Source organism: Leptodactylus fuscus, chromosome 8 (assembly GCF_031893055.1).
Source record: "Leptodactylus fuscus isolate aLepFus1 chromosome 8, aLepFus1.hap2, whole genome shotgun sequence".
Lineage (NCBI taxonomy): Eukaryota > Metazoa > Chordata > Amphibia > Anura > Leptodactylidae > Leptodactylus > Leptodactylus fuscus.
This window is the reverse complement of record NC_134272.1, coordinates 22160421-22176576: the sequence shown is the minus strand read 5'-3', so window position 1 is coordinate 22176576 and position 16156 is coordinate 22160421. Positions and strand designations below refer to the sequence as shown.

The 16156-nt window shown below is 46.0% G+C and overlaps 1 protein-coding gene across 1 annotated transcript; it reads left to right on the top strand.

Annotated features, from left to right (window-relative positions):
* The first annotated feature begins 506 nt into the window (after positions 1–506).
* LOC142217203 (uncharacterized) lies at positions 507–14896 on the top strand. The gene is made up of 5 exons (XM_075285392.1): positions 507–645; positions 6676–6840; positions 12930–12961; positions 13684–13954; positions 14679–14896. The coding sequence occupies exons 1-5, from the start codon at positions 507–509 to the stop codon at positions 14867–14869; spliced, it is 798 nt and encodes a 265-aa protein (XP_075141493.1). The 3' UTR covers positions 14870–14896.
* Positions 14897–16156: the final 1260 nt, after the last annotated feature.

Sequence of the window (16156 nt, the reverse complement as noted above, 5' to 3'; positions counted from 1 at the left end):
AGTTGGCTAATGCACCCAGTGTGATGGCGGTGACAGGTGAGATGTAATGTGTGGTTATTAATACATCCAATGTGATGGCGGTGACCGGTGAGATGTGATGTGTGGTTATTAATACAACCAAGGTGATGGCGGTGACCGGTGAGATGTAATGTGTGGTTATTAATACATCCAATGTGATGGCGGTGACCGGTGAGATGTGATGTGTGGTTATTAATACATCCAATGTGATGGCGGTGACCGGTGAGATGTGATGTGTGGTTATTAATACAACCAAGGTGATGGCGGTGACCGGTGAGATGTAATGTGTGGTTATTAATACATCCAATGTGATGGCGGTGACCGGTGAGATGTGATGTGTGGTTATTAATACATCCAGTGTGATGGCGGTGACCAGTGATCTGGAATTTCCTCTGTACTTAGGTAAGCAGAATGTCATTGTGGTGATAGATGACTTGGAGAACAGCAGTGACCAACAGAAAATTTCAATCCAGGAGAATCAGCCGAGTATGAGGGAAAAGTCTGGGGATCTATTCCTCATCAGTCAGGAGGAGAAGAAATCAAACTATCAGAGACATCTCCTGGTGAACAGAGAAGTGGAGAGGAAACTGCAAAGTCTAAGAGACATCATTAGAAGGTGGAAAACTGGTAAGATCATCATCTATTACAGGAGATTACAATGTATTTGACATATTTGATCATATCTTCAGAGTGTTGATGGTGACCAGTGAGATGTGATGTGGGGTTATTAGAGATGAGTGAACACCGTTCGATCGAATTGGTATTCGATCGAATATCAGGCTGTTCGATATATTCGATTCCAATCGAATACCACGCGGCAAACGCAGTAAAATTCGTATCCCCTCCCACCTTCTCTGGTGCATTTTTTGCACCAATAACTGCAGGGGAGGTGGGACAGGAACTACGACAACGTAGGCATTGAAAAAAATTTAAAAAAAACCATTGGCTTCCGAAAACATGTGACCTCGGATTTATAAGAATAGCGGCCGCCATCTTCGTTTTATTTTGCGGCTTGGAGACGTAGGGACAGTCATGCTGCTGAGGACTAGATAGGGATTAGCTTCTGCTAGGCAGGGAAAAACCGAAGAACAACAACAGCTCTTTTCAGAGCTATACTGCAGGGAGAGGAGTCGATGTATGCTCAATCCAGCTTTGCACCGTGTGTCCCCCAAATTGCCAAAGTGGGATACACAGCACTTGTCAGGCTATATACGCTCAATCCAGTTTTTAAGGCTGTACCCCCCAAAAGCTAAGTGGTATACAGCAAATCCGTCAGTCCATATACGCTTAATCCAGTTTTTAAAGGTGTGTACCCCCCAAAACCTAAGGGGGATACACAGCAATTCATTCAGGCTATATACGCTCAATCCAGTTTTTAAGGCTGTACCCCCCAAAAGCTAAGTGGTATACAGCAAATCTGTCAGTCCATATACGCTCAATCCAGTTTTTAAAGGTGTGTACCCCCCAAAACCTAAAGGGGATACACAGCAATTCATTCAGGCTATATACACTCAATCCAGTTTTCCACGGTGTGTACCCCCAAAAACCTAAGTGGTATACAGAAAATCTGTGTATAGTATATATACGCTGAATCCAGCTTTACTGGTTGTATTCCTCTCCCAAATAAAAGTGGTATACAGCTAAATATAAAATAGCATCTCTGTTTATGGGCTGAAGCTGAATGGTGGGCCTGACACTGTATATGCTGCTGGGGCAATTGACAACTACAAAAGAGGGGTAAAAGAATTAATCCTGGGGGTGCCTGAATTGGCACTAATGGGCACAAAATAACACCTCTGTTTATGGGCTGAAACAAAAGAATGGGGCATAAACTTGAAATGCAGGGGCCCCAATCTGTCTGTAACTCAAGAGAGCATAGACATGCAGGTTCTATCATGCAGTTAAAAGTTTAAGAGTGGCTCAGCAAGTGACAGTTGGGGTTCATTGTGTACACTCTATGCCACCATGATTTTAAGGAGACATTGAGCCAGGGTTTTTATACTGACTGCTAGATTTGGAGTCGGCAAGGATTTTTTCCCCTGAAATGGGGAAATTGCCATAAGCCTCATGGGGTTTTTGACTTCCCCTGGATCAACACTGTAGGGATTGGAGAGTTATAGGGTTGACTTGATGGACTACCTCATCTACTATGTAACTATGTAACCAAAAAGGCTAACTGCGGGGCGTACTTGCACCCCCTCGCAAACTCACCCAAACCTCAGCTGGGGGAAGTCTCCACTCACCCCAAGAGCCACAGGTCCAACTTCTACACCCAATACGTGTAAGGTGCAAAGGGATCAGAGAGGACAGGGCTGTGGTTGGCCAGGTACTCACGCAACATGCGCCTATACTTTTCAATCCTGATGACACTAGGCCCCTCAGTGGCAGTAGTTTGGGCAGCAGGGGTGGGGGGCATTAACGTGTCCCAGAACTTGGAGAGTGTTTCCCTGGTAGTTGAGGACCAGATGGCAGTTGTTATCCTGTTGGAGGAAATCTCCTTTCTGCCGCCAGCGAGGGGTTAAGGAAACATTTCCATCATATTCTACACCAGTTGCTTGTGGCAATCATTTATGTGATTTTTCCTCTCCCATATCAGAACGAAGGACAAAATTTTTGTCTTATACCAGGGGTCGAGGATTGTAAAAATCCAGTATCCCTAACCTTGGGGGAATTGTGTTTTCTGTTGGCCAAGCTGATGAGCTTCAGCATGACCTGCTGACGTCTCCACACCCCAGTGCTAAAGCACTTACAGGTCGCAGGTGTGGTCGAAGTGGCAGCGGAGGAGTAGGCTTTCAGAGAGGCCCTGCCAGGAATTTTGGGCTGGGAGAGGAGATAGGCCACCCCAGTTGGCACCCCGGGCCCATCCTCAACTACATTCACCCGGCCTGTCATTACAGAGAAGCAGTGTCCCTGACCGCAGGCGCTTGTCCATGCGTCGGTGGTCAAGTGGACCTTACAGCAAAGCACGGAACTCAGGGCCCAACTAATGTTAGGGGACACGTGCTGGCGCAAGGCAGGGACGGCACACCAATAGAGGTAGTGACGGCTAGGGGCATCATAGCAAGGTGCCGCAGCTGCTATCAGGTCACGGAAGGCATGAGTCTCCACTAGCAGGAACGCCAACATCTCCAGGGCCAGCAGTTTTGATATGAGGCCGTTGAAGGATTGGGCATGTGGGGGGGTTGTGCTGTACTTCTGCCTGCAATGAAACGCCTGGGAGATGGGGAATTGCTGGGAAGAGGCGCATGATGGTGCAGGCGAGAGGAGCAGAAGCAGGAAAAGGGGCAGATGAGGGTGAACTCTAAAAAGTGTCAGAGGCAGATATTGAGGTGTCCAGGCTGGTGGTCTGGACTGCATCTCCAGCACTGGAAACTGTGGAAGAGTCAGTGTCAGCGTTTGCTCTCTCCCACTGAGACCAGGGCTTGCCTTCCAAATGACGGCACATGCCAGAGGTGGTAAGGTTGCTCTTTTCAGAGCCTCTACTCAGTTTTGACTTGCAAAGTGTGCAAACCACACTAAATTTGTCCTCCGCGTATACATTGAGAAATCTCCACACCATTGAGGAATGTGGCCTCAATGGGGGAGTTTCTCTCGGATGGCTAGAAGAGGAAACATCTTGGGCCATGCTGGCCCAGGCCTGGCTTCTGTGAAGCAGCTGTCCTGTGCCTGTGGACATGCCTCTGCCTCTAGCCACCTTTTTTGCTGTTGCGCTTGCCTCCACATCTACACTGCTTTCCCCCCTAGACATCATTCCTGTCCATGCCTCTGCTTCTAGCCACCTTTTTTCCTGCTTAGCTTGCCTCCACATCTACACTGCTTTCCCCGCTAGACATCACCCCTGAAAATGTTGGGTCGGTGGCCTCATCGTCCACCAACTCTTCTTCCAATTGCTCACTCTCCTCTTACTGCAAACCGCACAGAACCACAGCTTGCCCTGATGGCAACTGTGTCTCTTCATCAATCATCACTGAGGCCGAGAAACGCCGGTTGCGGTTCCACAACCACAAATTTGGTAGAAAAGGACGGATGCTACAGTATTGGGGCATCAGGACACACAAAGTTGTCTGGTAGCTCCTGGGATTCGGGAAGCGGTTCAACAGAGGGAGAGACAGTAAAAGGACCCAAAAAGAGATCCTGGGAGGGGGCAAGGCTGGGTCGAGTCTGTTAGGAAGATTGGGCATGTTGGGACGAAGGAGGGGCAGACTCTTGGGTATGAACACGACTGCAGGTAGTGGCTGACAGACTGGTGGAAAACAGCTGGAAGCATTATCCACTAGCCGTTGTAATACCTGTTCCTGGTGCTCAGACTAGGTCTGCGTTGTACCCTGTACCCTGATTAATGCAGCTGTCATATCAGGAATTGTGATGAGCGCATGTTAATGTTTCTTTCGGTTTAAAGTTATGTTTCTGTCCATATTAATGTAGAGGAAAGAAGGTTTCCAATTATTTATCCACTTTCATAGAGGTTCTAGTGAGTTTGTAAAGTGTCCAGTGGAAAGGATGGGATAGGATTTCACATAAGTCTGCCACCCATGGGCACTCATGGTGCAGAAACTGAGGGAGCTTACTTTGATGAACCCTTGGGTTTTGAAGATGGAACTCCATCAAAGGTCTCTGCTGCTCACACACCCTGCTCAACATATGGTATATAGGGTTTCGGCGTGTGGTGACCTCGCACAACAGCCGGTGCTTCAGGCAGATGTAGGCATTGCTAGAGTGTATTGAGACTAGCAGCAGCTACTGTAGATTTGCCAAAGTGGGTGCACAAGCGCCGCACTTTAACCAGTAGTTCGTGTAAATTGGGGTACGTTTTTAAAAACCGTTGCACCAATAAGCTAAAAACGTGGGCCAGGCATGGACCTTGTTGGAGGCTGCCAAGCTCCACAGCTGCTACCAGGTTCCGGCCATTATCACACACGAAAAAATGCCTGGGCCCAATTGCAGCGGCGAAAACCACATTGCCATATCATCCAGGATGGCATCCCTCACCTCGGAGGCAGTGTGCTTTCTGTTCCCCAAGCTGATGAACTTCAGCACGGCCTTCTGACGTGTCCCCACGCCAGTGTTGCAGCGTTTCCAGCTCATAGCTGGGGTCGATTTGACGGCGGCGGAGGAGGAGGGTGGTGTTTCAGCACTCCTGCCAGGAATGTTGGGCGGGGAGACAAGGCAGGCTGCCACAGTTTGTGACCCGGTCCCAGTCTCAACTACATTCAGCCAGTGTGCCGCGATTGAGATGTAGCGTCCCTGGCCGCATGCACTTGTCCAAGTTCCAAAGGACTCTGTGTTTAGATTTGGCTCAGTCACAGCTCCAGGACATGCCTTGGAAGGCAAGGTTTCCTTTAGTGGCTCCATCTCAGCAGGATGATGATGGTGAAGCTTGGTTAAATCTGGTGTCGGAAGGGAAAGTGGTTTCTGATCTACATCTAAAGTACTGGAGCATGTTGTTTGGAGTATTAACACCTGATCAGAACCCTGTAGAGGTAATGTAGAGTCCGATATTAGAGGACCATTACCAGTTGTAGTGGTTGCAACAAATTCTCCCCCTTTGCGGTCTTCTAAATAAAAGTTACCCCCAGGACTTGATGCCAAAATGTTATCAATTTCCCAATCAAAATCAAGGTCAATGTCTGGGTCCTCAGTCCAATCCACTGCATCAATCCAACACAATGAGAATGATGGTTCGGGAACCACTGTTTTAGGGGCAAAGAGTTTTAATGGGGCTAACACTGCTGGTGCAAGGTTTTACTCACTGCAAGGGCCAAAAACACTGCTGGTGCAAGGCTCTACTCACCCAAAGGGCAAAAAACTCTGCTGGTGGAAGGCTGAACTAAGTTAAAGGGCCTAAAACTCTGCTGGTAAAAGGCTGAAGTCACCTCAAGGGCCCCAATCTCTGCTGGTAGCTCAGCTTAAGAGCCTCTAACTTAATTTGGAAGGGCTCACGTTAAGGGCAAGAAAAGTGAATTTTGGAAGGTCTTACCACATCACATACACACACATCCACAATGACAGTTCAGGGTGGGTACTGTTGGATTTCCTATTGCCTATTCCATCTGTGGTTGTCATGAGCAACATGATTTAAAGGGGTGCTTGGTAATGTTTCTTTAGCTTAAAATTTGGGTTTCTGTCCATCCAATTGGGGAAGAAAAAAGGTTTCCAGGTATTTTTCCACTTTTTTGAGTGTGGAAAGTGTGTAGTTGATAAGCTGTGATGTTGGGGTTAAAATTGTGACTTGGGCTTGTTAGATGCCCCCAGCCATGCTTCCCCTGCTGTCCCAGTTGCATTTCAGAGGTGTTGTCATCATTTCCTGAGGTGTTATAGTAGATTTGGTGACCCTCCTGAGGTGAATTGTGGGTTCCCCTGAAACAAACGTTTTTTCCCAATAGACTATAATGGGGTTTGATAGTCGTTCGAATAGTCGAATATTGAGGGGCTATTTGAAACGAATATCGAATATTTCACTGTTCGCTCCTCTCTAGTGGTTATTAATACATTCAATGTGATGATGGTGACCGTGAGATGAGATATGTGATATGCGGTTATTAATACATCCAGTATGATGGCAGTGACCCATCAAATTTCCTCTGTACCTAGATAAGTGAAATGTTGTGATAGATGATTTGTAGGACAGTAGTGACCAACAAAAAATTTCAATCCTAGAGCATCAGACAAGTATCAGGGCAAAGGCCCAAGATTCATCTCTCATCAAACAGAAGGAGAAGACATCCAATGATCAGAGACGGTTCACTGTGAACACAGAAAAAGGGAAAAGGAGACCGCAGGGGATTGGAGAAAAATCAGAAAACGTTAGAAAATGGAAAACTGGTAAGATCATCATCTGTTACTGAATATTACAAAATATTTACTGACATATAGTGTTTCTAATTTCTGTGGCATTACATAAGACTGCAAAGAGTTATCACTATAACATAGTCAGTGGCGTAACTACCGCTGAGGCAGCAGAGGCAGCTGCCACAGGGCCCGACACGTCAGGGGGCATGTCAATTTTTTATTTTTTTTTTAACTTCTGCAAGAATGGGATAACTTGAAACTTTTTTTTTTTTTTTTTTGGGTGTGGGGGGGGGGGGGGGAAGAGGACATCTCCTGAGGCCAGGGCATCTCCGCTGTTAACTCTTACAGTGGAGATGCCGAAGCTCGCTATTACATACCCGGCATCCGAACCCTCCGAGTCAGAGGCAGAGTACTGGAAAGCGAACACCCCGCAAAGGCTAATGACCTATTCACCACGGTACAGCCTGTAAGACCGTCTTTCCAGTACTCAGCCAGGAGCGTGACGAGCATGACCTGCCCCGGTGTCTGTATGCTGCGTCGGAGGGCCGGGTATGTAATAGCGAGCTTCGGCATCTCCGCTGTAAGAGTTATCAGCGGGGATGCCCTGGCCTCAGGAGATGTCCTCTCCCCCCCCCCCCCCAAAAAAAAAAAAGGGTCAAGTTAGCCCCCGGCCCCATACCTTTAAAGTTGCAGGCCGGCTCCTGCGCGACGAGCTTGCAGGAACCGACCTGTTCAGATGACAGCCGGGAGCCTAATGAAGGATCCCAGGCCTGTCATCGCTATATTACTATTGCAGCTGGTCTCTATGACCAACCGCAATAGTAATGTATAGAATCTCCCATAGACGACAATACACTTGTATTGCCGTCTATGGGACTTGCAATCAAATGATTGCAGGTTCAAGTCCCTGGGGGGGGGGGAGTTTTAAAAAAATAAAATAAATAAAGGTACTTTTCAGTTATCAGGCCACTAAGGGACATAATACTGTGTGCAGGGGCCACTAATGGACATAATACTGTGTGCAGGGGCCACTAAGGGACATAATACTGTGTGCAGGGGCCACTAAGGGACAGCGCGGAGGAATGCGGAGGAGGGAGTCGGTCGAGGTCTTCGGTGTCGGTCGGGAAGGGGGGGGGGCCCTGTCAAAAGTTCAGCACGGGGCCCCGCCATTCCTAGTTACGCCACTGAACATAGTACCGAATTGTTATACCTTGTACTCAGACTCTGTGATTCTGCAACACTGAATATCACCGATGTTAAACTCATGGTTAGTATTAGTTGTCAGTTGTCATTGTTAGTTTTATGAATTTCCAATTGAAGAGCAAGGAAGAGTTGCAATTTTTCCATCTACACCGATAAAATTGTAACTTAAGTGTGCTAAAAAAAAAAAAAAAAAGAATCCTACAATTACACCCAAGGAAGTAGACTTTTTGCATTTTAACCCCTATAAATTCCACAGCTATCCACCTCTCTCAGGGATGGAGAAAATGAATGGAGATCTAGTCTTCCAGTTGTTACATTCTGACATTCCCCTAATAAAGTGTATGTGGTCAGTCTACCATCACAGTGTTTTTCATTCTGTAGCTACACTTTCACTAAGTGACTCCATACTCCTACTCTGTAGGCGTCATCTCAAATACAATAATTTAAGAACCTTTTGCTATAAATTGGAAATATATTGTCATCTTGAAGTACTTTCCTCTCCACATAAATCATGCGGACACCGTAGGGAATGACAGAGACAGTGAGTCCTAATGTTCGACCGAACACTAGTCCCTACCTACTTGCCTCAACGAACCTAGACGGTAGAGGACAACTTGCCTCAACGAACCTAGACGGTAGAGGACAACTGGGCGACAGTCACTTCCGTCAATACAAATGTAAACACAAAACTAGTAGTGAAGAGAGCCAAGGGTCAGAACCAATCGGGCAGCATAGTACGAAACCCGAACAAGAGGAAAGGTCAAAAGGAAATACCAAGGTCGGAAATATATCAGTAACAGATAATAGTGAGCACGCTCAGAGAAGCTAATAGCAAGCATCAAAGAGAGGGCTAGAAAACTAAATAAAGGAAATCCATTCTAGGCCCCAATGGCAAAGAGCAATGTCAATCAAATCACCACTATATAGCTATAACTCTTTAGTAACCAAATGAACTAATAGCACTAGCCGGACTGACACACAGCTGCGTACTGTGTGGAGGCTACTGTTGAATATATAATACTATGTGGGGGCCCCTGTGGAGCATGGGGGCTACTGTTGAGTATATAATACTATGTAGGGGCCACTGTGGAGCATATAATACTGTGTGTGGGCTACTGTTGAGTATATAATACTATGTGGGGGGCCACTGTGGAGCATATAATACTGTGTGTGGGCTAATGTTGAGTATATAATACTATGTGGGGGCCCCTGTGGAGCATATAATACTGTGTGAGGGCTACTGTTGAGTATATAATACTATGTGGGGGCCCCTGTGGAGCATATAATACTGTGTGGGGGCTACTGTTGAGTATATAATACTATGTGGGGGCCACTGTGGAGCATATAATACTGTATATATATATATATATATATATATATATATATATATATATATAAAATGTATATAACATATTTAAATAATAGCAACAATAATTCAACAACAATATTGATGATGATGATGATAGTAATAATAATAATAATACTAATAATAATACTCATCATTAGAGATGAGCGAACACTAAAATGTTCGAGGTTCGAAATTCGATTCGAACAGCCGCTCACTGTTCGAGTGTTCGAATGGGTTTCGAACCCCATTATAGTCTATGGGGAACATAAACTCGTTAAGGGGGAAACCCAAATTCGTGTCTGGAGGGTCACCAAGTCCACTATGACACCCCAGGAAATGATACCAACACCCTGGAATGACACTGGGACAGCAGGGGAAGCATGTCTGGGGGCATAAAAGTCACTTTATTTCATGGAAATCCCTGTCAGTTTGCGATTTTCGCAAGCTAACTTTTCCCCATAGAAATGCATTGGCCAGTGCTGATTGGCCAGAGTACGGAACTCGACCAATCAGCGCTGGCTCTGCTGGAGGAGGCGGAGTCTAAGATAGCTCCACACCAGTCTCCATTCAGGTCCGACCTTAGACTCCGCCTCCTCCGGCAGAGCCAGCGCTGATTGGCCGAAGGCTGGCCAATGCATTCCTATGCGAATGCAGACTTAGCAGTGCTGAGTCAGTTTTGCTCAACTACACATCTGATGCACACTCGGCACTGCTACATCAGATGTAGCAATCTGATGTAGCAGAGCCGAGGGTGCACTAGAACCCCTGTGCAAACTCAGTTCACGCTAATAGAATGCATTGGCCAGCGCTGATTGGCCAATGCATTCTATTAGCCCGATGAAGTAGAGCTGAATGTGTGTGCTAAGCACACACATTCAGCACTGCTTCATCAAGCCAATACAATGCATTAGCCAGTGCTGATTGGCCAGAGTACGGAATTCGGCCAATCAGCGCTGGCTCTGCTGGAGGAGGCGGAGTCTAAGGTCGCTCCACACCAGTCTCCATTCAGGTCCGACCTTAGACTCCGCCTCCTCCGGCAGAGCCAGCGCTGATTGGCCGAAGGCTGGCCAATGCATTCCTATGCGAATGCAGACTTAGCAGTGCTGAGTCAGTTTTGCTCAACTACACATCTGATGCACACTCGGCACTGCTACATCAGATGTAGCAATCTGATGTAGCAGAGCCGAGGGTGCACTAGAACCCCTGTGCAAACTCAGTTCACGCTAATAGAATGCATTGGCCAGCGCTGATTGGCCAATGCATTCTATTAGCCCGATGAAGTAGAGCTGAATGTGTGTGCTAAGCACACACATTCAGCACTGCTTCATCAAGCCAATACAATGCATTAGCCAGTGCTGATTGGCCAGAGTACGGAATTCGGCCAATCAGCGCTGGCTCTGCTGGAGGAGGCGGAGTCTAAGGTCGGACCTGAATGGAGACTGGTGTGGAGCGATCTTAGACTCCGCCTCCTCCAGCAGAGCCAGCGCTGATTGGCCGAATTCCGTACTCTGGCCAATCAGCACTGGCTAATGCATTGTATTGGCGTGATGAAGCAGTGCTGAATGTGTGTGCTTAGCACACACATTCAGCTCTACTTCATCGGGCTAATAGAATGCATTGGCCAGCGCTGATTGGCCGAATTCCGTACTCTGGCCAATCAGTGCTGGCCAATGCATTCTATTAGCTTGATGAAGCAGAGTGTGCACAAGGGTTCAAGCGCACCCTCGGCTCTGATGTAGGAGAGCCGAGGGTGCACTTGAACCCTTGTGCAGCCTCGGCTCTGCTACATCAGAGCCGAGGGTGCGCTTGAACCCTTGTGCACACTCTGCTTCATCAAGCTAATAGAATGCATTGGCCAGCGCTGATTGGCCAATGTATTCTATTAGCCTGATGAAGTAGAGCTGAATGTGTGTGCTAAGCACACACATTCAGCTCTACTTCATCGGGCTAATAGAATGCATTGGCCAGCGCTGATTGGCCAGAGTACGGAACTCGACCAATCAGCGCTGGCTCTGCTGGAGGAGGCGGAGTCTAAGATCGCTCCACACCAGTCTCCATTCAGGTCCGACCTTAGACTCCGCCTCCTCCAGCAGAGCCAGCGCTGATTGGCCGAATTCCGTACTCTGGCCAATCAGCACTGGCTAATGCATTGTATTGGCTTGATGAAGCAGTGCTGAATGTGTGTGCTTAGCACACACATTCAGCTCTACTTCATCGGGCTAATAGAATGCATTGGCCAATCAGCGCTGGCCAATGCATTCTATTAGCGTGAACTGAGTTTGCACAGGGGTTCTAGTGCAGCCTCGGCTCTGCTACATCAGATTGCTACATCTGATGTAGCAGTGCCGAGTGTGCATCAGATGTGTAGTTGAGCAAAACTGACTCAGCACTGCTAAGTCTCTGCATTCGCATAGGAATGCATTGGCCAGCCTTCGGCCAATCAGCGCTGGCTCTGCCGGAGGAGGCGGAGTCTAAGGTCGGACCTGAATGGAGACTGGTGTGGAGCGATCTTAGACTCCGCCTCCTCCAGCAGAGCCAGCGCTGATTGGTCGAGTTCCGTACTCTGGCCAATCAGCGCTGGCCAATGCATTCTATTAGCCCGATGAAGTAGAGCTGAATGTGTGTGCTTAGCACACACATTCAGCTCTACTTCATCAGGCTAATAGAATACATTGGCCAATCAGCGCTGGCCAATGCATTCTATTAGCTTGATGAAGCAGAGTGTGCACAAGGGTTCAAGCGCACCCTCGGCTCTGATGTAGCAGAGCTGAGGGTGCACAAGGGTTCAAGTGCACCCTCGGCTCTCCTACATCAGAGCCGAGGGTGCGCTTGAACCCTTGTGCAGCCTCGGCTCTGCTACATCAGAGCCGAGGGTGCGCTTGAACCCTTGTGCACACTCTGCTTCATCAAGCTAATACAATGCATTGGCCAGCACTGATTGGCCAGAGTACGGAATTCGGCCAATCAGCGCTGGCCAATGCATCCCTATGGGAAAAAGTTTATCTCACAAAAATCACAATTACACACCCGATAGAGCCCCAAAAAGTTATTTTTAATAACATTCCCCCCTAAATAAAGGTTATCCCTAGCTATCCCTGCCTGTACAGCTATCCCTGTCTCATAGTCACAAAGTTCACATTCTCATATGACCCGGATTTGAAATCCACTATTCGTCTAAAATGGAGGTCACCTGATTTCGGCAGCCAATGACTTTTTCCAATTTTTTTCAATGCCCCCGGTGTCGTAGTTCCTGTCCCACCTCCCCTGCGCTGTTATTGGTGCAAAAAAGGCGCCAGGGAAGGTGGGAGGGGAATCGAATTTTGGCGCACTTTACCACGTGGTGTTCGATTCGATTCGAACATGGCGAACACCCTGATATCCGATCGAACATGTGTTCGATAGAACACTGTTCGCTCATCTCTACTCATCATCATCATCATAATAATAAATTAATAACAATGGAGATCTAGGTCCCAGCAAGATCATGTCATCTCCTCATAGATCCCTTTGTATTTCCTTTCGCTGATTCATCAATGATCTATAACTTGTATCTTGTCTTCTTATATTTTAGGTCTACATTTACAGTTCTCCTCTCTACCCTGGGTGAGTATACTTGATCTAAACTCTCCAGTATCTTTGCATTATACATAGATTAAGTACAATCATCCAGGTCTACAGTATTTTGATTTGTAAAGTGCTATGGAATATGTTGGCGCTATATAAATACAGTTTATTATTATGTTATGTGTGTACTGATACCTGTCCTTAGATATAGCAGAGTTACTTTACATGTTGTAGTGCACTGTGGTAACTGCCATAAAGCCTTTGTCTATAGATATGAGTGGTGTCACCATTGTGATCGTGGACACTGTGGGCCACACAATGGGAAATGCTGTGTGGAGAGTTTTTTCTTTAGTCTTCTTGTGTTGGTCCATGAGAATAAGGACAAATGATGGTGATGATGAGGATGATAATGATAATAATGACCATGATTATGGGACAACTAATTCCATAAGACCATTAATGGAGCAGACAGTGAAGATAACATAGAGGATGAGGAAGGTGACATTGTTGGCAATGGATAATAATAGTGTATACTAATGACACTGATGAGAGTAGATGGTGATGATGATGGTGCTGTAGTTATCATCATCTTCATCATCTCATCATATATAGATCTCTTCACCTTCATTATCCTTGTTCCATTGGGGAGGGGGTTGTTAGGTCCAATGAGTGGTTTTGGTTCTACTTCATCACCTACTCATGGGTACATTAGTACTACATCTATATTGGGTTTATACTTATTCATTTCTCTTTCTTATCAGTCCCGCAAAAAGTCTGTTGGGATCTTCTCCAGATCCTCAGAAAGTGAATACTCCTGGCTGAAGAGGCTGCTAGAATCAGAGGATCTCAGGAACCACGTCAAACATGTCCAGGCCCATTATGTTTCCAATTCATTCTCTAAGTTCTGCAATGACGTGTCTCAGTGCGAATTTGGGATTCTGTATCACACCAAGAACAGAGGGAGAATCAATGTGACGGATGTGACGGACTCTCTGTATAATGAGGAGTTGAAGCATCTCTCCTCTGTGCTTGGTAAGCAATGGAGGATGAGAGTGATGATGTTATGTACGATGAGCTGGACCATAACATAATAGATGGGATGCACACCATGTAGAACAGCATTGTATGATTTATTTCCGTAAGACGTTATGATTGGAGTATCACGAGAGTCCACCCTGTGCTTAGATCGCTCAACCAGTTGTTGCCCTAGAAATCCCGTAATGCTTCCGTCAAGAAAAATCTGTGTATTCAGCATATAAAATAAACATTTTAAATGGAAGGTTATAGAGGGAGATTTATTAAGATTGGAGATTAAGATTACACCAGTCTTAATTGATTCTCTTAGGACATTAACAGTTTTCGAAAACCCCTCCAAGCGTTGTAGTTTGGCCGCGGCAGAAACACAGCGGGGAAAAAAAATGCGCCTTTTTATAATCCCTGCAAAGTGGATGAGTTTCTAGCAAATTTTATCCACATATTGCAGGAAAATACCCGCAGCAGACACATTGCAATTTCCAAAACCTTTGCATTTTTGGAAATCACAGCATGTCAATTATATCTATGGAAAGCGTGAAGTTCAAAGAGGAAACCTCTGTGGACTTTCTGTGAAACGCGTTGTCGAGATAAAACGTGATACATTGCCACCACAATCTTTCCCGCAGCGCTTTTATTTTGCGGCCTGCTACGTGGAGCCTTAGCCTAAAGATCTCCACATGTGGTCTGAGCTGTAGTAATTCTCTTTTGGGATCCCATACAGGAAAGAAGAACGTGGTTGTGGTGATTGATGATCTGGAGGACGCCAGTGATCTAGCAAAGGAAAGAATCCTCAGCCATCAGCCCAGCATACGGGAACTTGCTCAAGATCTAATTCTTGTGATGTCATCAGAGGAGAAGATGAGGGCAAAGAAAGATGCCATAAAAAATCTCTTTACGGACAACAAGCAATAGGTCAACAAGACACAAGACTCACCATAGTCCAGCCATATCTAAATATTGTATTTGAGAACAGGTGGCAACATCAGCTCAGGCCTGGTTCACATCTGCATTCGGTAATCCATTCGGAGTCTGCATGGGGACCTCCCGAACAGACTATCAAACGCATTGAGATGCTTCATGCAGTGAAACAACATGGACCCCACAACACGTTTGGTAATCCGTTCGGAGTCTGCATGGGGACCCCCCAAATGGAATGCCAAATGCATTGGCAAGCGGTGAGCTTATGAAAGCACATGGATCTTATAGATTATAATGGGGTCAGTGTGCTTTCCACGCGGTGTCCACACGAGTCATGCGGACAGGAAAGTAGATCATAAAGTACTTTTCTGTCTGCATGTTCCATGCGGACACCGCACGGAAAGTACACGGACCACATTATAGTTGATGAGATCCATGTGCTTTCATAAGCTCACCGCTTGCCAATGCGTTTGGTATTCCGTTCGGGGGGTCCCCATGCAGACTCCCCAAACAGATTACCGAATGCAGAAGTGAACCAGGCCTCAGATCACGACATACATGGTGATAGACTTCTCAGACAGGTCTCCTTTGTTAGATTTTGGCTTTATATGATGAGGTACACACACTTTAAAGAAATTCACCTTCCAATGGTCCATGAAAGTACCTGTGCTGAAATCTTCACCTGCACTGAAAAATCCATGCTCTTCCTCATGCCCAATTCAACAAAGTTTTGAAGGCAGGGTAAAAAAGAAAAAAAGCTGCAAATAAGTGTTTAGGTCAATTTTTATGGTAAACATAATTTTTTTAAAAAAACTGGTAATTTTTTTTAATTTTTTTTGAAATATTCCATACTGCAGTACTCATATTAGCCACTAAGCCATGTAATATGTCTTCTAAAGGAGATTTATTTGCGGAAGTCACCTCACTTACTGCATACAATATGTCAGTGACTAGTTCAGGTTTCTTCCCAGGAGCTCCACAGTTGTGTTTTTTGGCATGTTAGACCACCGATTTGGATCGCTGCTTACAATACAGATTCGCTTTATTGTAACAAATATCTATATATATCCAGTAATAAATCTTGTATATTGGATGGTGTAGTCCATAGGATTATTTTTGACTACTAGAATATCATGGAATGAACGAACAAATGAATATGTGGATGGAGTCATCACAAAATAGTATATTATAGTGTTAATATAGACAATATTATAGATCAAACTGGTGAGAATGTATCAAGACTAGCATTTCCTCCTTCAGTTTTAATTCATTCCCTCTGGA

Coding starts and splice junctions, on each gene's coding strand:
- LOC142217203 (XM_075285392.1), top strand. CDS start 507: ATGAGGGAAAAGTCTGGGGATCTATTCCTCATCAGTCAGGAGGAGAAG. Junction 646..6,675: donor CATTAGAAGGTGGAAAACTG/GTAAGATCATCA, acceptor TTTCAATCCTAG/AGCATCAGACAAGTATCAGG. Junction 13,955..14,678: donor GCATCTCTCCTCTGTGCTTG/GTAAGCAATGGA, acceptor GATCCCATACAG/GAAAGAAGAACGTGGTTGTG.